The 26,654-nt window shown below is 48.4% G+C and overlaps 1 protein-coding gene across 1 annotated transcript in view; it reads right to left on the minus strand.

The window, feature by feature from the left end:
• The window catches only part of HMGCR (3-hydroxy-3-methylglutaryl-CoA reductase), an 87,237-nt gene that overhangs the window by 39,587 nt on the left and 20,996 nt on the right, over nt 1-26,654 (minus strand). The window contains 3 exon segments of the mRNA XM_030193271.1: nt 370-457; nt 710-821; nt 17,606-17,792. Coding sequence (XP_030049131.1) covers nt 370-457; nt 710-821; nt 17,606-17,770 — 365 coding nt within the window. The 5' untranslated portion in view covers nt 17,771-17,792.

Below are 26,654 nucleotides of genomic sequence, written 5' to 3' on the forward strand. Positions count from 1 at the left end.
TAGCAGAAACCCTGCTATAAGTGAAATACAGTAAGGAGGGTTTCTAATCAACAACTAACAGAACGGTGGATATGTTTCTGCTAGGATGATTCTCAGACTCATAAATTTAGTTTCCAAAAGAACAAAATACGTAAAATAATCATGTGGGACCTCTGGTTACAGACACTTGAGAAAAATGTGTAATATTTAGTGTGGATATCCTGAAGCCAGATGTTGTGTATGAGTGATTCTTGAAAACCAAAGCTGGGAAATTAAACTGGTTTTCCATTTAGCCTCTGCTGAAATTTAAAATACACGAGTAGCTACATCCATTTTGAACCGTTTGTTCATTTCTTCATAATCAGACTCCTGGCAGTGTAGATTACTTACTTCAGGCCTGTCAGCTCTTTATCTAAGAAATGAATCACCACAGTGCTGAATACAAAACTTGAGAAGATTGTGAAAAGGCCAGCGATTCCTGTAAGAGAGAAAGAAGCAGTTAAAAAAAAAAAGATATTTATATGAAAACATACAGCCAAGCAAGAAAGGGTCTGAACAAAAACATCAGTCATAAGAACTGAGTTATATTAAATTAATGCATTAGAATATTTAAAAAAGAAAACAAAAAAACATGTATTTGAGCAAATACAATCCAAGAAGAATATCTAAATTTACATTTGCAGACAAGAGACAACATACTACACTCTGGAAATAAGAGAAACTACAATACCTAAAATGTATTTTGACCCAAGCTGCCTTAGATTCTGGAACTGGAAGTAGATGTAAAAGATTGCTATGCACCTTGTGATGGTCAATATTATGATGTCGCTGCTTAACACATCCTGTAAGACAGAGAAGGTTTGTTTTTCTTAGGAATACCAGAACATAAGAACTGCTACATTGGGCCAAAGGCCCATAAAGCCCAATATCCCGCTTTCAACAGTGGCCAACTCAGGTCACAAGTGCCCTGAAAGGAACCCAAGAGTAGGCAGATTCCACACTACTTACTCCAGGGAATAGCAGGGGCTTCCCCCAAGCCTACTCGGTTAATACTGCTTATGGACATTTCCTTCAGAAGCTGGTCCAAATCTTTAAACTCTGCTACAATAATTATGTGAATCCTGGTTACTGCATCTCAAATCTTTAAGAACATTAAATAGCTTTATTGCTGGCTTTAATTCAATAAAGACATTGGACATAGCAACATGCTCACTCTCTCCATTTTAAAGGAATCAATCCTGCTAAAGACTAAATAGTTTAAAGGATCATGCCTACCCTGTGCTCACCAACTCTTTTTTTGAAAAATACTTCTGATTACCTACACAAATAAAAACAATGCAAAGCAAAAGAAAAGTAGGAGTCTGTCATCACCTTCCTTCCCTACATATTTATGTGCTCTAAGTCATATGTCAAGGGATAATCTCATCGAAAGTGGGCGTCTCTCTTACTCATTCACATAAACATACAAATAAACCAGTGTTTCCTCAACCTGGTATGCCATTGGATCTGAAAAGGTGTACCTTCAAGCACCTGGTGCTAAAGGTAAAATTATGTACCATACCTGATAATTTTCTTTCCATTAATCATAGCTGATGACTTCCAGCACTCAAGCGTCCGAAGTTACCCTGGTCCACTCGCCCAGAAATGAGGATAGGCGTCCTCCAATCTGCTCTGGGCCATGGACCAGCGCCCCGTCATTGGGTACGAGACCCTGGGGGAGGCACCTCCGGGACGGCGGTCTCTGCGAAAGGAATGCTGCTTGGGGGAGAAATTCCTTTTGATGGAAGAAGGGGCCGAGGAGCTCGACTTGCCCGGGCAATACCGACGGGCTTCCTGAAACCGTCCTTTGGAGGAAACGGGGCGGGCACCATTGGCCCGAGCCCTGACCTCCGGTAACCTCTTGCCCTTAGACGTGCTGAGATCGGTCACAATCTTGTCCAGCTCGACCCCAAAGAGCAGCTTGCCTTTAAAAGGCAACTTAGCCAGGCGAGACTTAGAGGCGTGGTCAGCAGACCAATGCTTCAGCCAAAGCCACCGCCGTGCAGAGACTGTCTGAGCCATACCTTTAGCCGAGGCTCTCAAGACATCATACAGCCAGCCTGCCAAGTAGGCCAAGCCCGATTCCAGGGCTGGCCAATCAGCCCTCAAGGAAGGATCCAAGGGGGAAGCCCGCTGCACAAGCGTCCGGCACGCCCTGGCCACATAGGAGCCACAAATTGAGGCCTGTAAACTTAAAGCAGCCGCCTCGAAGGACGACTTTAAAGCCGCCTCCAAACTCCTGTCTTGGGTGTCCTTTAGGGCCGTGCCACCTTCCATCGGCAATGCCGTTTTCTTAGTCACCGCAGTGATTAAAGAATCTACGGTAGGCCCAAGAAAGGCCTCCCGTTCACCTTCAGGCAGAGGATAGAGGCGGGACATAGCCCTAGCCACTTTAAGGCTCACTTCTGGGAAATCCCATGAGCCGAAATCAAGATGTGCAATCATGCACGTGGAAGGTTCTAGGCGGGCGCTTAGTCCCCCGCATAATGGCAGAGCCAACAGAGGCTGAGGGAGTGACATCCTCCGGAGAGGAACTCTTCAAAATGCTCATGGCCTGCACTAACAGGTTGGGCAAATCCTCTGAGCGAAAGATCCGTACTGCAGAGGGTTCATCCGCTCCATCCGAGCGGGAATCCGTCTCCTCCAAGGAATCCCCAAAGGACCGTTGGGAGAACTCAGATACGCTGCCCTCATCTACATCAGAGGAGACCGAGTCCTCTAGGGCCTGGAAGTCCACCCGAGGGCGTTTGCTTCCGGAGGCCTCAGCCCCTTGATCAGAGGGGGGAGCCGGGGCAGCGTTTTTCATAAGAAAAGCCTGATGCAGCAGCAAAAAGAACTCAGGGGAGAAACCCCCTAGACTGTGCACTTCTGTCGCCTGGGCCACGGCCCTAGACGCACCCTCAACCGGCGCTCGCAAGGGCGGGGGAGAAACATGCTGCGCATCCAAAATGGCGTCCGGCGCGAAACTCCAAGAAGGAGCCGCGTGGGAAGAACGGCGCTTAACTTTTGCCGCTTTCTTGCCGTTGCCCGAATCAAGGGCGACCATAGCATTAACGTCTCCCAGCTCGAGGGCGGCCCAAGAAGAAGTTGTCCGAACAGAGTGGCCGGCCAACATGGAGTGGGCAAGCAGCGGGGGATGGGCGCTTATGGCCGGAAAAACCGCCGCACTGGAGGAAGAACCGGGACACTGACCGGACTCCAAACTGATGCCCAACAAAGGTGATTCAGGCTTTGAAAACCCCCCGCATCCCCGCTAGACGCACACACGCGGTCCGGGGAGCGAATCTTCGCGCCCTTGCCCTCTGACGCCATAAGCCACGTGGAGACCGAACGGGGAACCCCCTGCCCGCTATAAAAGGTAAAATTACCTGCTTCTCGCTCCGAGCTGTAACGAACTGGTGTCCCAGTGAGCAGCTGCAATAAACGCTGATATAAATGTTGAAGTAAACGCCCTTAAAGGACGTCCAAAAAATTTTTTTTTTTTTTTTTAACGGAGCCCGCGGGAGGGGGGAGAAAAGGAGGGACCTGGCACCACCAGGTTTGCACTTGCTCAAGAAGAGCCCTCAACCCCAGGTACTCAACAAAACCTAAGAATTAGGCTTGGAGACCTAGCCAGAGCTGCTGCTGTGTGTGACCACCACCTGCTGAGATAGAGAACATACTGAGGAGTTTCCGGCAGCACATGACCACATATAGGGAGGCAAAAGGATTGCTCTCTATCTCCACCTGCTGGTAGATGGACACAACCCACCAGTCTATGGATTGATCAGCATGATGATATGGAAGTCCAGACCAGCACCTAGGCTCACCTCTCAGTACCCTGTATCAACAAGATACACCAGAAATGGCTCTCTAATGTGCAGAAGCTTTCTGAATATGTGTACAGTCACCAAAGAATGAGGCCCCCCAGGGTGTGAGATTTAATGGGCAGATTACAGGATACAGATGGCTGCACTCTACTTTATTCAGCATATGCTCTGCACACAGCAATATCTCCTCCATTCCCCCCCCCCCCCCCCCCCACACACACACACTAGAGTGGCCTCCTTTGAATAACAGCCTCTGTCAATCTCAGGCTGAGACAATTACGGAGAGCATGCACAGAGCACTGGTCGTGACCGAGTGCTGGGAGCAGCAGCAGTGCAGAACTTTGACAGCCACAGATAATCAACCAAGGCATTTGTTTTCACCCACATATAGGAAATATATGGTCTAGTAGTGGGAAGTCTGTACATAGTGAGGATCTGAGAAGGAATAGAGAGGAAAAACCCAAGTGCGACAAGGAACCAAAAATAAGGACAAAACAGGCAATAAGATACACATGGATGATTTGCAAGGTGAGGAGCCAGGGCACATGAGTGATGCTCACAGGATAAGAGCCTAGAGCAGAAAGAACAAAGCAGAGAGCAGCATGAAGAATGAAGAGATGAGACTTCTCTACGCACAACAGAAAAAAAAACTGTGGCTGATACCCAGGAAAGAATTACCCAGTGCCAGAGGAACAATGGAGCTGGAAAGGGAAATTCATGGGTACATGACTGGAGGGAGAAAATAGCAACAGTTGTCTGTCCACTGTGCAGTCCCCCTCTATAAAACTAGATCTTAAAGCTGGTGGTGTGGGGAAGCATCCAGAAGTTTTTGATGTGACAGCCATGTCAGTTTCAGAAATCCCTGGAATACTGCTCCACTGTTAAGGGGGTCCAGTGGGGCCCAGCCCTCATCTTTGTTTTAAGTCTGGAAGACACACTGGTGGTTTTTTGTTTTGTTTTTAAGTTAAATAGTCCTCTTTCTGTCCACAAAATAACATTTTTGTTAACTTAAGTATGATTTCAGCTTGAAGAAATGGAGAGACACTCTAGTTGTGATAGATCTAGCACATAGAGATGTCTAAAACGTGATGGGGTTACTTAGCAGAACTAGAACCTTATAAATCTTGGAGTCACTTCGTTCTTCTGTGTACCTGAGGCACAGACTGTAAGCCTTCTGATAAGGAATATCTATTATACTTGAATGCGGCTCACCTTCAGCTACAAATAATGAGGAAGCGAATGCTACATACCTGTAGAAGGTATTCTCCGAGGACAGCAGGCTGATAGTTCTCACAAATGGGTGACGTCCACGGCAGCCCCTCCGATCGGAGATCTTCCTAGCAACAGCGTTTGCTAGTCCTCGCGCGCGCCCGCGGTGCGCGCATGCGCGGCCGTCTTCCCGCCCGAAATCGCTCGTGTTCGCTAGTCCCTTACCAAGCAAAAACAAGACAAGGGAAGACACAACTCCAAAGGGGAGGCGGGCGGGTAGGTGAGAACAATCAGCCTGCTGTCCTCGGAGAATACCTTCTACAGGTATGTAGCATTCGCTTTCTCCGAGGACAAGCAGGCTGCTTGTTCTCACAAATGGGGTATCCCTAGCCCCCAGGCTCACTCAAAACAACAAACGTGGTCAACTGGGCCTCGCAACGGCGAGGACATAACTGAGATTGACCTAAACTTTTCCAACTAACTGAGAGTGCAGCCTGGAACAGAATAAAAATGGGCCTAGGGGGGTGGAGTTGGATTCTAAACCCCCAAACAGATTCTGCAGCACCGACTGCCCGAACCGACTGTCGCGTCGGGAATCCTGCGGAAGGCAGTAGTGAGATGTGAATGTGTGGACAGATGACCACGTTGCAGCCTTGCAAATCTCTTCAATAGTGGCTGACTTCAAGTGGGCCACTGACGCCGCCATGGCTCGAACACTATGAGCTGTGACATGACCCTCAAGAGTCAGCCCAGCCTGGGCGTAAGTGAAGGAAATGCAATCTGCTAGCCAATTGGATATGGTGCGTTTCCCCACAGCCACTCCCCTCCTGTTGGGATCAAAAGAAACAAAAAGTTGGGCGGACTGTCTGTGTGGGCTTGTCCGCTCCAGATAGAAGGCCAATGCTCGCTTGCAGTCCAATGTGTGCAGTTGACGTTCAGCAGGGCGGGTATGAGGACGGGGAAAGAAAGTTGGCAAGACAATTGACTGGTTCAGATGGAACTCAGACACCACCTTCGGCAAGAACTTAGGGTGAGTGCGGAGGACTACCCTGTTATGATGAAATTTGGTATAAGGAGCATGAGCCACCAAGGCTTGAAGCTCACTGACCCTGCGAGCTGAAGTAACTGCCACCAAGAAAATGACCTTCCAGGTCAAGTACTTCAGATGACAGGAATCCAGTGGCTCAAAACGAGGTTTCATCAGCTGGGTGAGAACGACATTGAGATCCCATGACACTGTAGGAGGTTTGAGTGGGGGCTTTGACAAAAGCAAACCTCTCATGAAGCGAACTACTAAAGGCTGTCCAGAGATCGGCTTACCTTCCACATGGTAATGGTATGCACTAATCGCACTAAGATGAACCCTTACAGAGTTGGTTTTAAGACCAGACTCAGATAAATGTAGAAGGTATTCAAGCAGGGTCTGTGTAGGACAAGAGCGAGGATCTAGGGCCTTGCCATCACACCACACAGCAAAGCGTTGCCAGAGGAAGAAGTAACTCCTCTTGGTAGAATCCTTCCTGGAAGCAAGCAAGACACGGGAGACACCCTCTGACAGACCCAAGGAGGCGAAGTCTACGCTCTCAACATCCAGGCCGTGAGGGCCAGAGACCGGAGGTTGGGATGGAGAAGCGCCCCCTCGTTCTGCGTGATGAGGGTTGGAAAGCAGTCTAATCTCCACGGTTCTTCGGAAGACAATTCCAGAAGAAGAGGGAACCAGATCTGACGAGGCCAAAAGGAGCAATCAAAATCATGGTTCCCCTGTCTTGCTTGAGTTTCAGGAAAGTCCTCCCTATCAGAGGAATGGGAGGATACGCGTACAGGAGGCCTTCCCCCCAAAACAGAAGGAAAGCATCCAACGCCAGTCTGCCGTGGGCCTGCAGCCTGGAACAGAACTGAGGGACCTTGTGATTGGTCTGAGTGGCAAAGAGGTCCACCAAGGGGGAGCCCCACACTTGGAAGATCTCGCGAACCACTCTGGCATTGAGCGACCACTCGTGCGGTTGCATGATCCTGCTCAATCTGTCGGCCAGACTGTTGTTTATGCCTGCCAGATACGTGGCCTGGAGCCACATGCCGAACTGGCGTGCCCAATGCCACATGCGGACGGCTTCCTGACACAGGGGGCGAGATCCAGTGCCCCCCTGCTTGTTGATGTAATACATCGCAACCTGGTTGTCTGTCTGAATTTGGATAATTTGATGGGACAGCCGATCCCTGAAAGCCTTCAGAGCGTTCCAGACCGCTCGCAACTCCAGGAGGTTGATCTGTAGACCTTGTTCCTGGACGGACCAACTCCCCTGAATGTGGAGCCCATCGACATGCGCTCCCCACCCCAGGAGTGACGCGTCCGTGGTCAGCACCTTTTGTGGCTGAGGAATCTGGAAGGGACGTCCCAGGGTCAAATTGGATCGAATTGTCCACCAATGGAGGGAGAGGAGAAACCTCATGGACAAGCGGACCACGTCCTCTAAGCCCCCAGCAGCCTGGCACCACTGGGAGGCTAGGGTCCATTGAGCTGATCTCATAAAAAGGCGGGCCATGGGAGTCACGTGAACCGTGGAGGCCATGTGGCCGAGCAATCTCAACATCTGCCGAGCTGTGATCTGCTGAGACACCCGCACCGAGGAGACAAGGGCCAGCAGATTGTCGGCCCTGGTCTCTGGAAGGTAGGCACGGGCCGTCTGAGAATCCAGCAGATCTCCTATGAATTCGAGTTTCTGAACTGGAAGAAGATGGGACTTTGGATAATTTATCACAAACCCTAGCAGCTCCAGGAGTCGAATAGTCACCTGCATGGACTGCTGAGCTCCTGCCTCGGAGGTGTTCTTTACCAGCCAATCGTCGAGGTACGGGAACACATGCACTCCCAGCCTGTGTAGAGAAGCCGCTACTACAGCCAGGCATTTGGTGAACACTCTGGGCGCGGAGGCGAGCCCAAAGGGTAGCACACAGTACTGAAAATGCCGTGTTCCCAGACGAAATCGAAGATACTGCCTGTGAGCTGGCAGAATCAGGATGTGCGTATAGGCATCCTTTAAGTCCAGAGAGCATAGCCAATCATCCTGTTGAATCATGGGAAGAAGGGTGCCCAGAGAAAGCATCCTGAACTTTTCTCGGACCAGATATTTGTTCAGGGCCCTTAGGTCTAGGATGGGACGCATCCCCCCTGTTTTCTTTTCCACAAGGAAGTACCTGGAATAGAATCCCAGCCCTTCTTGCCCCGGTGGCACGGGCTCGACCGCATTGGCGCTGAGAAGGGCGGAGAGTTCCTCTGCAAGTACCTGCCTGTGCTGGAAGCTGAAGGACTGAGCTCCCGGTGGGCAATTTGGAGGTTTGGAGGCCAAATTGAGAGAGTATCCTAGCCGGACTATTTGGAGAACCCACTGATCGGAGGTTACAAGAGCAGGCTGGCGAGAAGGAGGATTGTACCTACGCTTGCCAGAAGAATAGGGGACCGTCCTCCTTCCCCCGTAAAAACGTCTACCCGAAGAGGTAGATGCTGAAGGCGGCCGGCGGGAGAACTTGTCAAAAGTGGTATCCCGCTGGTGGAGCTGTTCAACCACCTGTTCGACCTTGTCCTCAAAAACACTGTTCCCCCCCCCCCCCCCCCCCGGCAAGGGGCATCCGCAATCCGCTGCTGGATTCGATTTTCCAGGTCGGAGGCTCGCAGCCATGAGAGCCTGCGCATCACCACACCCTGAGCAGCGGCCCTGGATGCAACATCAAAACAGTCAAAGACCCCCCTGGCCAGGAATTTCCTACACGCCTTCAGCTGCCTGACCACCTGCTGAAAGGGCTTGGCCTACTCAGAAGGGAGCTTGTCCACCAAGTCCGCCAACTGCCGCACATTGTTCCGCATGTGTATGCTCGTGTAGAGCTGGTAGGACTGGATTTTGGCAATGAGCATTGCAGAATGGTAGGCCTTCCTCCCAAAGGAGTCCAAGGTTCTAGAGTCTTTGCCCGGGGGCGCCGAAGCATACTCTCTAGAACTCTTGGCCTTCTTGAGGGCCAGATCCACCACACCAGAGTCGTGTGGCAACTGAGTCTGCATCAACTCCGGGTCCCCATGGATCCGATATCGAGATTCGATCTTCTTGGGGATGTGGGGCGTAGTTAAGGGTTTCGCCCAGTTCGCCAGCAACGTCTTTTTGAAGACATGATGCATGGGTACTGTGGACGACTCCTTAGGTGGCGAAGGATAGTCCAAGAGCTCCAGCATCTCAGCTCTCGGCTCATCCTCCGTGACCACAGGAAAGGGAATTGCCGTAGACATTTCCCAGACAAAGGCCGTGAAAGAGAGACTCTCTGGAGGAGAAAGCTGTCTTTCAGGCGAGGGAGTAGGATCAGAAGGAAGACCGTCAGACTCCTCATCAGAGAAATATCTGACGTCTTTCTCTGCTTCCCACGAGGCCTCCTCATCAGTGTCGGACACCAGCTGGTGGACTTCGGTCCAAAGCTGCGCCTGCCTCGACTCCGTGGGAACATGGCCACGGTGGGAGCGTCGAGAAGAGGACTCCCATAGCGGAGATGATGGAGCTCCCTCCATTGACGTCGTCGGGGAGCCCTCCTGGGAGGCGGCCGGCACCGGCACCGCAAAGCGGTACCGGGGCGGGCGTCCTCAGAGCAGATGAGGGCCCAGCCGTCGCCTCACTTGACGGCACCGGCGGCGCAAGCACCCCTGGTACCGGAGGAGAAGGGCGAAACAGCTCCTCCAGGATCCCCGGAAGGACGGCCCTGAGGCTCTCGTTCAGAGAGGCTGTGGAGAAAGGCGGTGGGGCCGGTATCGACGACGAGCTGCGAATCTGTTCCGGGGATGGAGGCAGTACCGGGCTGTCCACAGGGGAACGCATCGACACCTCCTGAATGGAGGGTGAGCGGTCCTCCCGATGTCGACGCTTGGGTGCCGGCGGTACCGGCGACCCAGAGCTCTCGTACCCAACGATTGGAGGGTGACCGATGCCGGTGCTTCTTTGCTTTAGCACGACGCACGGCCTCTGCACCCCCCGGTACCGAAGAGGAAGACGTCGAATCCAAACGTTTCCTCGGGTCCTCACCTGCACTCCAGACATCGAAGCACCCTCCGACGACATCCTCACGAGGAACAATCCCAACCTCGCAGCTGCACCAGACGATGACTTCGATACCGAAGGCCTCGATGTCGATGCTGGGACCGATGAACGCGGTACCGAAGTCGATGATGGGCGCGGTACCGAAGGCTCCGATACCGAGGACCGCGGAACGGAGGATGTCGACGCGCCGGATGAAGTCCCGAACAAACTGTTCCACTGGGCTAATCTCGCCGCCTGAGTTCTCCTCTTCAAAAGAAGACAGAGATTACAGGCCTGGGGACGGTGCCCAACCCCCAGACACTGAAGGCAAGAAGCGTGCCTATCAGTGAGAGAGATTATCGGGCCGCACTGGGTGCACGGTTTGAAGCCGCTGAATGGCTTCGATGCCATGGGCGGAAAAATCACACCGGCAAAATTGAAATCCGCAATGGTGAAAAAAAGGGCACCAAAAACTCACCAAAAAGCGAACGGGCACTCGACCACGAAAGAAAACTTACGGGCCAACACTAGAAATAAAGGTAAATTTAAAAAAGAAAAAAGACTGTGAATCGCGAGGGATCTCCTAGGGGCGCGGAGCGACCGAAAAAAACAGCCTTCCCGAGCTGCGGAAAAAAGGAGACTAGCGAACACGAGCAATTTCGGGTGGGAAGACGGCCTCGCGCGCGAGGACTAGCAAACACTGTTGCTAGGAAGATCTCCGATCGGAGGGGCTGCCGTGGACGTCACCCATTTGTGAGAACAAGCAGCCTGCTTGTCCTCGGAGAATGTGAGCTACATCTAAATAAAAGAACAAATCCACAGAAGGAGAACAAGCTAATATGCTCACGTATTCCCACTTTATTAGAGAGCAAAATCTGATAGTTTCACCATATGTCAGAAGACAGAGACCAGGGGGTTGTGGTCCAACAGCAGAAAAAGGAAGCATGAACCCCAGCGAAGAGAGAAAATATAGATGACATGGAAAACTACCTAGAAGATGTATAAAAAGGGGAAATGGAGAGGTATGAAGGTTGGGTGATTTTGTGGAAAGGTTTGTGCCAATTTGTGTGTGCACTGGATACGAGACTGTGGCGAACTGCAGAACTGGAGACAGGTAAAAAAAATAAGACTTGATAAAAAGGAAAAATATGGGTAAGCAGCTTGAGTTCCATCTTCCCTCGGTAACTATTCTCCATGGACAGTAGGATTCAGGTCCTCACAAGCAGGTGGAAACTAGGAAGGTAAAATTATGCCTTACCTGCTGATAATTTTCTTTCCTTTAGTAGCAGCAGATGAATCCAAGAACTGGTGGGTTGTGTCCATCTACCAGCAGATGGAGATAGAGATTACAAAGCTGAAGGCAGTGGTAACAGACGGCCAGCTCCTCCTTCACCTCAGTACATGTCTCATCACCAAGCAGAATCAGACAAGAAACCAGGAAGCCTTCCTCACCAGCCATATAAACCAGAAACTTGTCAGTCTCACTTAAGAGAAACCACATCTGCGATGGAGTCCTCTTCAGTGGTTTCTGTTCTCTTTCCTCTTCTCCTTTTTTTTTTTGGAAACTAAAGACCAGAATAAGAACAGATAGGCAAAACAAGTGCGGCTGACAAAGGGCGGGATCCTGGATTCATCTGCTGCTATTAAAGGAAAGAAAATTATCAGCAGCTAAGGCATAATTTTACCTTCTTTAGCGTATGCAGATGAATCCAAGAACTGGTGGGATGTACCAAAGCAATCCCTAAGTAGGGTGGGAAGTCGTCGCTCCCTGAGACAGAACCGCTGCTGCAAAGGAAGCATCTGAATAGTAAAAGCACACTCATTCCGCCCAAGAAGTATGATAGTAAACTTGTGAAACAAACCTGGAATGCCACCGGTGGGACGTAACCTTTCCAAAAAAAACACAAAGTATCTACAATCCAACGAGAAAAAAAAAATCAGATTACACAGAGGCTGCTGTCCCACGGCAAGAACCAGTGACAAAGACAAAAGAAGATCTGAACGCTGAAAAACATGCAACATCTGCAAATACCGGGCAGCCCTCTGAACATCTGTGTACTCCGTGTGAAAATCCCCCTCCTGAAAGGAGGGAAGAAAGAGAGGTTAAAAAAGAAAAGCCAAACCACAGGCGGAAAAGAAAGAAGGAGCCGAAAGCAAGGTCACTCCAGACTCAGCAAATTGCAGAAAAAAAACAGCTCAGAATGGCTGCGCTAAAAATTCAGATACTCTGCATGCCAAAGAATTGGCGACCAAGAACACTGCTTGTAAGTTCCTAAGCAAAGCATTCTGCAAAGAAACAAAAAGGAGTCCGAAGCAATGCTCGGTAGACAAGGAGCCCCAAGCTAGACTCGGAGAATACGAATGAGGTTTCAAGGAGAAGAAGGTCGCAGCGGTGGAGGAGCAAAGCACTCTGCAAGAAATGCACCACCTCCGAGTGCATGGCCAGGCCCTTCTGCAACCCATCCTACAGAAAGAACTCAATTGCTGAAGAACAGACGCCCACAATGAAGACCAAGCGTGGGCCACAACCAGCCTAAAAAAAAAAATCCTCAACACCTGAGAATACGCAGTTGCAGTGGACCACATACAAGATCGCAACAGAATAGTAACTATAGCGTCCAAAGAACTCTGTTCCTCAGAGTCGGCCTCTCAAAACACTAGGCCGCAAGAACAAAGCAAGAGGGATCAGCCACTCAGGAGCGGACCCAGAAGAGCCTGGAGTCAAGCAGATCCAAAACGAAGGCACCACCAGGAACTTCACTATATCCACATACCAAGGGCACCGTGTTAATCCAGAGCTACCAGAATGACTCGACTCAGGCGGACAGTGATCTGAAAAGAACTCGGCCGCAGAGGCCATGGAGGAAACACTATTGAAGAATGTCCTCCAGTCAAGGATGCAATAGAACAATCAGCCCTGCCGAATCACCCTCTCTCCAATGACAGAAGAAAGAAGGAATCTGGGTGTCCAGCCGGGATGCCATCAGATCTACTTACGGAGTTCTATACCTGAGGCCATGTTGGAGAAGCACTGGTGCAGAATAACCATTCTTCCGAGACCAGAAGAGGGCAGAAAAGAGAACTCACCGTAGGAAAAGCCCACAAAGTGGGCAGCGTAGAAACAGAACACGAGGTCCTCTGCCCACTCCATGGGGGCGACACACCCCGATGGCCACAGTCTGACTCCACTCTGTCAAAGAAGCAGCCACCGCCTCATCTTCTCTGATGGTAGAAGCACCGCCTAGCCCGCAACGTGTCCTGAAGTGCTAGAAGACGAACAGCACCAAAAGCAGGTACAGGCGGGGGAGATGGCACAAGCACCGCCTGGCCTGCAATGTGTCCTGAAAGGCTAGAAGACGAACAGCACCAAAAGCAGATCCAGGTGGGAGATCAGCTACACCGTCCCCTGTGCCATCCACCACCCCAGAGACGGAAGGAGGAGGCAAAGGGCTTTCCAGTCAGAGAGACTCGCATACGTGACCACCACCATCCACTGCGGAGTCGCCAAAGCATCCCTTCCACAGGGAGGAATTACGAAGCCACCAGTTCATGCGCAGGCGTACCGAGAACAGCCGTGGAAGACACTGCTGACACTCCTGGAACACAGGAGACCACCTGTTGAGAAGCAAGAGCTGTAGATGTTGTCTATGAGCACCACCCACAGCACTACCTCCAAAGTGTCCACCACAGAGCCCAAGACATGAATGCATAGCCAGGCCCGAGGACTCAGCGCCCTGAGCAGACTGGGCACCAAAGTCTGAACCTAGATCCTCCAGTCCTTGGTCAAGAAAAAAAATCTTACCAGAGCTGTCTGGGATGGGACGAGGTTGGCTCATTTGAAGGGTGACCACCCAGCTCAAGGATTCCGAGAAGACCCGGGAAGAAAAACTCTCGGATCTCGTCTAGAGTGAAGTGCACTCTGATGCTGTCCTTGTGGAGAATGCTGCAAAACTCCCAAACCTAGGAAAAGGTGAATGGCGCCATAGCCATGCCAACAGGGAAAGCCTGGAACTGAACATGAGATGAGGGCTCAGAACGGCCAAACAGAGAAACCGCAGATGAGGGGTCCAAAGAGGAAAGAAAAGAAATGCTTCCTAAGAGAGAAGTGCAGGGAAAATTGAAGTGCAGGCTAAATTGAAGTAGCTCTGAATATAGCTAGCTGTCCAATATAAAGAAAAAGTGCAATAAAAGCCTTAGAGACACTGCAACAAACAGCTAACTAGAGGTGCCACAGATACAGTGGAAGCTGGAGCTGGAATGCAATAATTTGATCAGTGTCAGAGAGCAAAACTAGAAGAGCAGAGCTGCTGTGGGAAACCACCTCAGCTAACCTTTGGCAATGTACCATAGTGTAAACTGTCCCAGCTATGGAAAGAACTGCTTGTCAAGGCAAACAATATGAGAGAGGGAAGTAAAATATGCCCCAAAGAAAAGGAGCAGAGGACCACAGCTTCTAACATGATGCACAAACCAGCCTTAAACCTGTGACCTTCAGGCTGAAAGCCAACCATCTTCCAGAAAAATAAAACTATTTTGCTGAAGCTACTGCACCCTGGAGCAAATGCCTCCATGACAGTACTGAGGAGCACTGGCCCCAGAAAACCACAATATGTAACATTTCACCACAGAAAGTGGAACCAAAGGCAATAAGCCTAGAAACTCCCATTTGTAAAGGAGCAAAAGGTGCAGAAAAAAAACAACAAAACCTACTGCAATTCCCAGGCAGTCTCCCATCCAAGTAGAAACCAGCCAGGCCCAACCCTGCTGAGCTTCCAAGATCAGAGATCAGGCACACCACCATGTACTGCCAGCATAAAAAGAGTTTCACAAAGGAAGGAGGGAAACTTCCAAGCTGTTCAAGCAACTGCCCTCAGAGAAAAACCAAGGGGACAGAAAAGTCTGTAAATAAAAACACTAAATAGGCCCTTTCAGAGGCCCAACATATAAGGACTCCTGCTCTGATACTGTTCACTGTTTCCCACACCAGGAACAGCCTTAGCCAACGCAGGAACTATAAGAAAATCTTAACTCACCACAGCCAGTCAGGCCTACTCGAGCCTGCTGCCATCAATACACCCACTTAGGCAAACATGGCTTTCCAGCTCAGGTGATTCTTGCTGCCTTTGTGCAGAAAGGGACTGACTGCCCTGAAAAGACCCCCTCTGAATAGAGGAAGACAGGGGAGAAATGGACCCTACTGCTGAGCTGGAGAGAAAACATCCCCCCTTCGGGGCAGGGTCCATCTGAAGAGACTAAGACAGAGAACAAGCCAGAAAACTGCAAAGGCTGAACTAAAAAGGAACTGTTAGCTCCCCTACCAGACTTCTGCAACATAGAGGCATACAGAGCAGCAGAATGAGCTCGGGGGGTGGGGGGTGTCAGAAATCCCCTGCCCCAAGAAGCCCCCAGTGGCTGACGTGCATCCCAAAAATAACAAGGCACATCGCAGCACCATCAGATTCCTTCTGGAAAAAACTTAGCCTTCTAGAACCCATCTGCCCGAGATGGGCATAAAAACTCCCCCAATCACAAAAAAGGGCTACTGAGGCCAAGCTGTCTTAAGAAGAAAGGTTCAAATTAAGGGTCCCAGAGCACAGGAGATCCTGCTCAGATTCAGAAGATATAGAAACAGCTTAACGTAGTTCTGTTCTTCCCTTGGATCCCCTTGCATAGTGGGGACAGTTTGAAAAGAATTTGTGCCACTGCCCCAGCTATATGCAAACAGTTTCTGACTCAACAGTGATTTTGGTAAAGGAAACCAAAGGCTGGAGAAAATAAAGGGAAATCCCCTGTACCAGCAGTCTCTAATGGAACACACGGTCCTTTAGGAGAAGCCGCCCCCCCCCCCCCCCCAGCCACATCGAGGCTACAGGGCAGGAAAGGATGAGCTGACATCAGGAGAAAAGAGAGGGCCACAACAGCAAAAAGGCGCGCATTCCGCCATACTAGCGCAGGAAAAGGCTGCTCGGGGAAGGGGAACTTCAGCACTTCCCTCCCTAGCGTTCAAACACACCACCACACAGAGTCCTGCTGCAGAGAACTGCCAGCGCAGCGGGAACAGCTTTCAAACGTCAGCGTCGCCCACATTAAAGCACAGTACTGGTGAGGAAGGCTAGAGCTCTAAAGACCCATAGGCAAGGGGGGAAAGGGTGAAGCAGGGACCCAGAAGACTGAGTATGCCCCCAAAGTCGGCACCACCAGCCAGACACCCCTAAACTCAACTGGCCCACAGGACTCAGGAGTATCCCCAACAGACAAATCCAGGAGCTGCTGAAGCGCCGTCCACCACCTGCTGGAGATACAGATGTACTGAGGTGAAGGAGGAGCTGGTCGTCTGGTATCACTGCCTTCAGCTTTGTAATCTCTATCTCCACCTGCTAGTAGCTGGACACAACCCACCAGTTCTTGGATTCATCAGCTGCATACGCTAAGGAAAGGCAGATTTCTATCAATGCCTTTTGTTTTCCCCCCCTTTTTTGGTTGAAAATAACCTGTAGCATATGAGGACTTACAATCCTACTTGTTTTTAGTTAAAACCAAGTACTTATATGTAATATATGTTCTCCATGAAATGCAGGATTCAAACCCTCATGCACCTTACCACCTCAACTAGAACTGTATTCTAATAAGACTAGGGGACACTCGATTTAGTTACATGGAAATACTTTTAAAACAAATAGGAGGAAATTTTTTTTACTCAATAGTTAAGCTCTGGAACTTGTTGGAGGATGTGCTAACAGTAGTTAGCGTATCTGGGTTTATAAAAGGTTTGGACAAGTTCCTAGGGGAAAAGTCCATAGTCTGTTATTGAGATAAACATGAGGAAGCCACCACTTGCCTTGGAATTGGTAGCATGGAACCTTGTTACTATTGGGTTTCTGCCAGGTACTTGTGACCTGGACTGGTCCCTGTTGGAAACAAGATACTGGGCTAGATTTACCATTGGTCTAACCCAGTTTGGCTATTCTTATATAAAAGTACTGCACACGTTTGGCTGATCTAGAGAATAGCTTTGCTTTTTCTCTTTACCCCCCATCAGGTCACACATCCCTTGTTTTACATTTCATAAAGAAATACCTTTATTTATAGATCACCAGTCCAAAATCCTAGGTGGATATAGCCAAACATATGAAATAGTGATCTAAATCATCTCCTTATATTTTTAGTTATTTTTAGTTGTCAACTGTTGACAAAAAACATGATAGAACTGATAAAACAGTTTTCCAAATGTGCAATGAACTTTGATGCACATGGTTTCCAATACTGTTTGAAGGATTTCTTCTTTTCCCTTCTCATGTGACTATACAGGGTGCGTTTTCTATGGTTTATTTTAAGGCGGCTTTGAAAGTAATATAGGGCTTCTCATTTGTTTTGCTATGTGAACCATCTTGATTGGCTGTTTGTCAAGGAGAGGGTATACATACAACTTTTAAATAAATAAAATGTCACCACTTAACATTGATGGAACACTAATAAAAAGCAGATTCGACAAATGCCAGAGCAAATTCAGCTTCTTACCTCTTCAAACTTTGGACACTGATAGTTCCACCCGCAGATTCGGTCATTTCCCGTAAACATGTTCATTGACATCATGCAAATGGTGAGCGTTACTGTGCCCACAATGACTTCCCATGGGTGCGAGGCAACAAAAAGCCCATGCAGGCGGAAGAGTCGAGACAGCATTTTCCAATCTTGCTTTCTAAACCTAGGGGAAACCCACAGGTTAGGAGACTTTCTTTTTTTAAAGAGATAATGAGACCCACAGGTCTCGTTTACAGAACGTATTTGTATCACAATCTCCCACTAATTAAAAGACAATGGTAGTAGAAAAGGATCAAATGGTCCAACCAATCAGCCTATTGGAATCTTACTACCATGCATTCACAAGTCATATTTTATCTGTGGTCCAGTCCCCCCGCACTGAAATTCTGGGCGTATCAATTAGGTGCCCGGAAGGTGGCAATAGGAGCCTACTCTATAAAAGAAAGTAGACTACTTTCTTTTATAGAACATTAATGTATCTAAATATTGCTCACCCTTTTGAGGTTCCTTCCCTTCAGTTTCGTTTGATATCTCATCTAGAAACATCTTATGTTTAACTCATTTTTATTAAGTTTCCAACACCAACAGTACATGACTTAGTATGAACAATTCACCGAGAAATGCCTTCACTAGAAACATCTTATTTGGATGACCTCTAAAAGATGCAAACATGGTTACCAACATGTATAAGCTTGAACGCTTAATTCAGAGAGGACCCAGGCATAACAAATTTTATTCATGTATGCCTACAAAGATCACTGAAGGCATTAATAACTTGGCAGGATTGTGCCTAAACAGTGATTCTCACCCATCCACAATGAACATGTAGGAGATAAACTTGCATGCACTCCCCACTCCTACAGTTCTAATCAAATCAATCTCATGCATATTCATTGTGGGAATCCTGAAAACCTAACTCCTGGGTAAGCCCTGAGGACTGGTATGAGAACCACTAAACACTTTCATGTGTGCAGATGACAGCCCCATGACAACCAGATCCTGTATAGTGCAAGGCCGAAAAGCGACATCCGAGCAATGTGGCTCCTAAAACCGTAAGTTCAACAAAAACTGTTTATTGAAAGGAGGAAAAAGGATCACGGCAACCCTGCACAAACACTACATTTAAAACTTAGGGCCCTGTTTACTAAGGCGCACTATTGTTTTAGTGTGGGCTAATGCTAGAGACACCATATATTCCTATGGGTGTCTCTAGCGTTAGTGCGCGCTAATGTTTAGCATGCGCTAAAAATATTAGTGAGCCTAAAGCGTGGCTTAGTAAACAGGGTCCTTAGTTTTTACTGCAAAGGTTCCAGGGTTCCAGTTGTCAATGATTGATACTTATAAAATGCCCTCTTCAGTGTTTTTCCTTATTTTAGTATTTTTAAAATAAACATTTACTAAAGATATAGCTTCCATTTAATGCAAAAAATCTCAATAGAGCAGTTCATGCAGCCATAGCTCAAATACAAAAACAAGTACTAAGCTTTTCAAACAAACCCAATCCTCCTACTGTACCCATTTCACCAGCAGAGAACTGGCTTCATCAGAGTTATTGAACTCAGGGGTTGAACATAAGTACATACGTAAGTATTGCCACACTGGGATGGACCAAAGGTCCATCAAGTCCAGTATCCTGTTTCAACAGTGGCCAATCCAGGTCACAAATACCTGGCAAGATCCCAGAAAAGAGCTCAATACATTTTATGATGCTTATCCCAGAAATAAGCAGTGGATTTTCCCCAAGTCAATTTAATAATGGTCTATGGACTTTTCCTTTAGGAAGCCACCCAGACCCTTTTTAAATCCCGCTAAGCTAACCGCCTTTACCACATTCTCTGGCAATGAATTCCAGAGTTTAATTACACGTTGAGTGAAGAAAAAGTTTCTCCGATTCGTATTAAATTTACCTCTTTGTAGCTTATCACATGCCCCCTAGTCCTAGTATTTTTGGAAAGAATTTTAGCACAGGCCCCATTTTATGCATTGAGACCTAGGGGCCCTTTTACTAAGCTGCATAGGCACCTACGTGCGCCCAATGTGTGTCAAATTGGAGTTACCACCCGGCTACCGCATGGCCCCTTGCAGTTAATTTTTGACACATGGCTGTTATGCGCGCCGGAAAATAATTTTTATATTCTGGTGCAGTGCAGAAACCGGGCAGTAATCGTCATTCTACGTGTGTAGACGATTACCGCACGGTTAACACGTGAGACCTTACCACTAAGTCCACGGTTGGCAGTAAAGTCTCAGACTCAAAACGGATGTGCACCAATTTTAATTTTGCCGCAAGGAGTGGCCTAGTGGTTAGGGTGGTGGACTTTGGTCCTGAGGAACTGAGTTCGATTCCCACTTCAGGCAGAGGCAGCTCCTTGTGACTCTGGGCAAGTCACTTAACCGTCCATTGCCCCATGTAAGCCGCATTGAGCCTGCCATGAGTGGGAAAGCGCGGGGTACAAATGTAACAAAAAAAAAAAAAAGAGTGAACATACGATTCACGTCTACCTGTTCCACTCCACTCATTATTTTATAGACCTCTATCATATCTCCCCTTAACCATCTCTTCTCCAAGCTGAAGAGCCCTAGGTGCTTCAGCCTTTCCTCATACGGAAGTCGTCCCATCCCCTTTATCAATTTCGTTGCTATTTTCTGTACCTTTTCTAATTCCACTATATATTTTTTGACATGCAGCGACCAGAATTGAACACAATATTCAAGGTGCGGTCGCACCATGGACCAATACAAAGGCATAACATCCTCACTTTGTTTTCCATTCCTTACTTAATAATATCTAACATTACATTTGCTTTCTTAGCTGACGCAGCACACTGAGCAGAACATTTCAACGTTATCATCAACAACAACGCAGAGATCCCTTTCTTGGTCGGTGACTCCTAACGTGGAACCTTGCATTATGTAGCTACTAGTAAAAAAGGCCCATTTCTGTGAGCAATGAAATGGGCGCTAGCAAGGTTTTCCTGAGGCAGTGTGTGAGGTGTTTGGAGGGCAGCGTCGGGAGGGCACAGGACGGCAGCGTCGGGAGGGTGCAGGTGGGTAGTATTTTTGTGGAGGGCGGCCGGCAGCTTCGGGGTCCCAGCGGATCAGGTGTTCGGACGGCACTCCTCCCCCTGCGTAGCGGTGTTTGTCGGTGTGCGTCGGTGGGGGGGGGGGGGGGTAGAAGCCCTGCGTAGGTCGCTGTTTCTGGCTGTGCGTCGGGGGGGGGGGGAGCATCGGAGGGCGTTGGAACTGCCGATTGGCTGTCATAGCCCTGCCCTCCACGTCATCACGTTGTGACGCGAGGGCGGGGCAGACACTCATGGGATCTTGCAACTACAAATTTACATTTAGAATGGAGTGTGGATTATGTGTGGATGGGGAGTGGCTGAGGGCGGGTCTATGAGTGAGAGTGAGAGTGAGTGGTGATGACAGCCTAGAAGACTACAGGGCTTCAGTGTTTCCCTGCCACACAGTGAGGTTCAGTACGTTGGAGGTGAGAATTATTTATATAGATAGTTCGGGTTCCTCTTTCCCACATGCATCACTTTGCACTTGCTCACATTAAATTACGTCATCTGCCATTTAGAAGCCCAGTCTCCCAGTCTCTTGTAATTTTTCACAATCCTCTTGCGATTTAATAACTTTGTGGTGTCAGAAAATGTAATTACTTCACTAGTTACTCCCATCTCTAAATCATTTATAAATATGTTAAAAAGCAGCGGTCCCAGCACAGACCCCTGAGGAACTCCACTATCTACCCTTCTCCATTAAGAATACTGACCATTTAACCCTACTCTGTTTTCTATCCTTTAACCAGTTTTTTTTTTTTTTTAATATCATTTTTATTGACGACCAAAATATACAAGTGACAATAGATGAAGAAAAAACATTGCATTACAAGTGTGTTCCAATAAACTGATGTACATCAACATAGTCCAACTGGCCATCTATAATTTTACTTTTCATAGTATACCCATCTAACCTCCCCCCATCCCACCTCCCACCCGCCCTCCTCCCAGCGAGCTTACCCATTCAAGATTCTACTACGAGCCATGGGGGTCAGGGTATCCCAAAACAGTAACCAACATTGTAACAGACGATCTCCCTTTGGGGATGCTAAGTCATTTATTTCCCTACGTTCTAAGGCACCTAGGGAAATCATAAGGGATCGCCATCGTGGTACCGAAGGTGGTTCCGATGAGATCCAATTCAATAGAATCGTTTTCTTTCCCATAGCAGTCGCCCTGCGTAAGAATGGTAACATGCCCTTTCTTCGGTTCCCTCTCACCTTATATTTATCAAACAAGAGAGTAGGTAAGGGGCACCACTGCAACCCCCAGACAGTCGAGACAAATGCACAAAGCTGTGTCCAGAAGGCACGGACCGGAGGGCACAACCAGAACATGTGTCCCAAATGCGCCCCAGCTCCCGCACACTTAGGGCAGTCGTCCAAAGGTCTCAGGGCAGCTCTGAACGCTCTATGTGGTGAAATATATATTCTCATATTAAATTTATATTGAGATTCCTGTAGTGTCGCATCTTTAAAAGTCTTATATCCAATTGCCAAATTAGCCTGTACCATCACGCCAGTAATAGGACAGCCCAACTCTCTAGTCCAGGCCCCAGCGATCTGGTCATATGGTATCTCCGGGCAAAGCTCTTTGAGTTTGAAATGGTAAAATTTAAGAGGAACCGAAAGCTGCGCCTCCAAATCTAGCAAGTCTGTAATTTGTCTCCGTCTCTGTGAGGTCAGCGAAGTTCGGGGGAGGGAGGCAATGTAATGACTCAGTTGTAAGTAGGAAAGGGCAGCCTGCGCAGGAAGTCCAACATTCTCACACAAGTCTGTGAAGGACTTACATTTGCCTTCTTTTGTTAATACTTGAAACAGGAATATTGTCCCCCCCTCCCTCCATGTCTGAAAAGTCTCAGTATCCGTGCCCACTGGAAAATCCGCATTGCCACCAATCGGTAGAAAGGGGGAAGAGTGGCACTCAAACCCTCCAGTTTTGCCCAGCCATCGCCATGTACGTCTCAGTGGCGCAAAAAGAGGGGCGTATCCTTTGGCAGTAGGTGCTTTGCCCGTTGGTGCATGCAACCAATAGCTAAAGTGATACTTGCTCACCAGTTTAGTTTCAGGAATAGGAAAAGAAAAATAGGATGTGCCCCTAAACCAATCTGTAAGGTGTCTCATGCAGCCCGCCACTGACATACGTTGAATACTGTGTACACCTAACCCTCCCTTATGTCTTGGAAGATACGTCTGTTTTAATGTAGCCCTGGGCCTTTTCCCGTTCCATAGATATCTAGCTAAGAGCCTATGTAGTTTCCGCTCATCTTTGTGTAAGAAGAAGAGAGACAGTACCTGGACCACGTATAACCATTTAGGAACCAAGACCATATTGTACAACGCTACGCACCCCCACAAAGACAGGGGAAGGCGCTGCCACATTTCTAAGGTATGCTGTGTCTCTTTCCACAAGGGGGCCAAGTTGATTTTGTAAAGTTGCGTAAGTGATGCTGGCAATTTAATCCCCAAGTAAACCAGGTGATCAGTGGTCCACTTCAACGGGAACCTTCCCCCCCAGCGTTCCCGCACTGAGAGGGGTACCGGCAGCGCCTCAGATTTCTGTGAGTTGAGTTGGAACCCCGAGTAGTATCCAAACTCTGCTATGTGGTCTAAAGCTATTTTCAGCGATGTCTGAGGATGTGTCAACACTAGGAGAATGTCGTCCGCATAAGCCAATACTTTAACATGAAGCTGTGGCAGCTGAACTCCCCCCACTTCTGGATCTTTTATGATGTTGCGCAACAGGGGCTCCAAATAAATCAAAAACAGGAGTGGGGATAGGGGACAACCCTGTCTTGTGCCCCGTCTTACCAAAAAACGTGGAGTACACACTCCATTCACTAGGACTCTGGCCCCAGGATCAGTATATAATGTATCTATGGCATGTAAATACCACCCTGACAACCCTATGTATTTAAGTGTCTGGAAGAGGTAGTCCCAATTTACTTGGTCAAATGCTTTAGTAGCGTCCAGGCCTGCCAACAATAATGGGTGACCCGTAGCTTCAGCGTGCGCCACCGCCATCAAGGCCCTACGGACGTTTAGACCTGGGTGCCTCCCCCGCACAAACCCCACCTGGTGGTCTCCCACTAAGGCCGGAAGATGCATGGCCAGCCTATCAGCAAGGACTTTAGCTAGAATTTTTACATCTACATTGAGAAGGGATATTGGCCGGTAAGACCCTGGCAAGTCAGTTGGCTTACCCGGCTTCGGGATAAGAACAATTAAAGCGTCATTCGAGTCCCTGGGCAGCCTCCCCACTGCCACCGCCGTCTCAAGGTGAAGCGTCAGGGGGACACTCAGTTGGGTCGACAGTAATTTATAATATTCTGTAGAGAACCCATCCAGGCCCGGAGATTTTCCCAAAGATAAACCCTTGATCGTTTGTTGAATCTCCCGGGCCTGGAGGGGAGCATTCAACTGATCTCTAACTGCGGGGGGCAGCACCGGGAGGCCTGCATCTCTCAAATAATCATCTAATTGTGGTCCCCCCTGCTGCGCTTCCGGTTGGTACACTCGGGAAAAATAATCTCGAAATATGGTCAATATATCTTTAGGGCAAGATTTACGGGAGCCATCAGGTGCTAACACTGTAGAGATGAATGTCTTCTCTGACCAAGCCTTTGCGACTTTAGCTAGCAATTTCCCAGGTCTGTTACCCAATTTGAAATAGTGATATTTACGACTAAAAGCTTGCTTCTTAGCACGTTCGTGGAGTAGTGAGTCTAGAGCCACTTGTGCCGCAATCACACTATCGTAATTTGTCTGGGTTCTACAGCGTATGTGTGCACGTTTGGCTTGTTGGTATTTTCGCTCTAGTAAAAGTATACCTTGGGAGATCTTTTTATGTCTTGCACTTAAGTAACTAATAATTTCCCCTCTCATGACTGCTTTAGAGGTTTCCCAGAATAATGTCGGATTATCTTTATGGGCTACATTATCAGATTCAAACAAGTTCCATTTTTGTACTAGAAAATTGCCAAAGTCTCTATCCCCAGCTAAGTAGGATGGAAACCTCCAGGACTTAAATCTGTCCACATTGTGTCCCAGTGCTATGTCGGCCCAAACTGGAGTGTGATCTGAGATCGCCATAGGTGCCATGTCCGTATTAATTACCCGAGAAAAAAGCGATGTGGAAACCAAAAGGTAGTCTATACGGGACCAGGTTTTATGGGCCTTCGACAGGTGAGTATAATCCCGCCTCTGTGGGAATAGTAACCTCCAGGGGTCCACTAGGTCCATTAATTTGCAAAGATAAGGCAATCCTTTGCTGCGGGGTAGTGCACTCCATGCCCCAACCGTCGAGCGGTCAAGGTCCGGATCAAGCACCTGGTTAAAATCTCCCGCTACAATCCAAGGGGCCGTATCATATTTAAGACCTAGATTTATCAGAGTCTGGAAAAAGTCTGCGTCATAACCATTTGGCCCATAGACAGCACATAGGTAGTATTCCTGTCCCATAATGTTAAGATGGAGCAGGACATATCTTCCCTTTGGGTCTTGTCCTATTAATTTAGAAGTACATGGGAGCTCTCTCCTAATCAGTATGGCCACTCCTCCCCGCCTAGCTCCGGAAGAGGAGTAATAACACTCCCCCACCCATTGTTGGCGCAGCTTTCGGTGTTCCTCATCTGAGAGTTTAGTCTCTTGTAGGCAGACTATGGAAGCCTTTAGGCGCTTCAGGTGTGCTAAAATTTTGGATCTCTTAATTGGAGAAGTAATCCCAGCCACATTCCAGGTCACTAATCTTAAAGGTTCAGTCAGGATAATCCCCCAAAATTACCAAATTAACATATAACAAAGCGAACATAATGCCCCGGTTGCCCAGCCCCAACCAAAGGCACCTTATATCAAACAACACAGAGATATACCATGTTTGACCTAAACCCACAGCTCGTCTTTGTTCCCCATCATCATTCTGCTCGCCCCTACTTCTATTCCCTCCCACCCCACCCCTCTTTATCGCCCCCCCTGCCCTCCCCCCGTCTGCCCCCCACTAACCGTCTGGCCTATCTTACCCACTTCACTCCGTTCCAGTGAGTACAGAAGGCAGAGGTCTAGATGCCATAGGAACCCCGCCCTTCTTTCAATTTAAGAATGTTACATAGATAGTGTCTCACATATCCCAGAAAACCGCAAAGCTCACAGTACAGGATAGGTGGTTATCTTCCTCGTCCGGCCCATTCCTGAACTGTTCTGCCATGTGTCTCCGGTCTGCCATCTTGTTCACCATTCAACTCAGTCTCACTCTTTTGTCACAATCAATTGTCATCTTTAACAATCCAACAGAAACTTTCTGGAACTCAATCAAATTAGGAATCCAACCGGTAACCGCCAACCACGTACACCATCCACATACTGCATGGTCAAACCATCTAATGAATAGATTAGGGATTCCCCCAGGATCAGGTCTGATGATGATTTAACCACTCCGCTACAGCTTCTGGTGTAGTATAAGCTGTCCAGGTTCCGTTCTCCAGGATTTTCAGCGTTGCTGGATATTGCAGAGTGAATTTAAACTTTTTTTCCACCAGGCAGGTGCAAACCGTGGAAAAAGCTCGTCGTTGCGCTGCCAAGGCCGCAGAGTAATCCTGAAAGATACGAATTAAAGTCCCATCAAACTTTGTAGTTTCCCTGCAGTTTTTATACTGTCGCAATATTGCCGCTTTTTGAGCATAACAGTGAAATTTTGCTATCACCACTCTGGGCCTCGATTCTCTTGTTGGTCTAGGTCCTACGCGATGTGCCCGTTCAATTCGGATCGCTCGGCCTTCACCCGCCTCTGGGAAGTGCGCCTGCAGCCATGTCTCCAATGTACGTTTTAAATCCTTATCTGCCAAAGATTCTGCAAACCCCACAAATCTAAGATTATCGCGGCGCGAGCGATTTTCCAAATCTTCTACTCGCTGCACGTTCTCCTGGACCAGGCGTTGTAGTCTTTCTAGCTCCCCCGAGTTATTTTGT

This window comes from Microcaecilia unicolor, chromosome 2 (assembly GCF_901765095.1).
Source record: "Microcaecilia unicolor chromosome 2, aMicUni1.1, whole genome shotgun sequence".
Classification (NCBI taxonomy): Eukaryota; Metazoa; Chordata; class Amphibia; order Gymnophiona; family Siphonopidae; genus Microcaecilia; species Microcaecilia unicolor.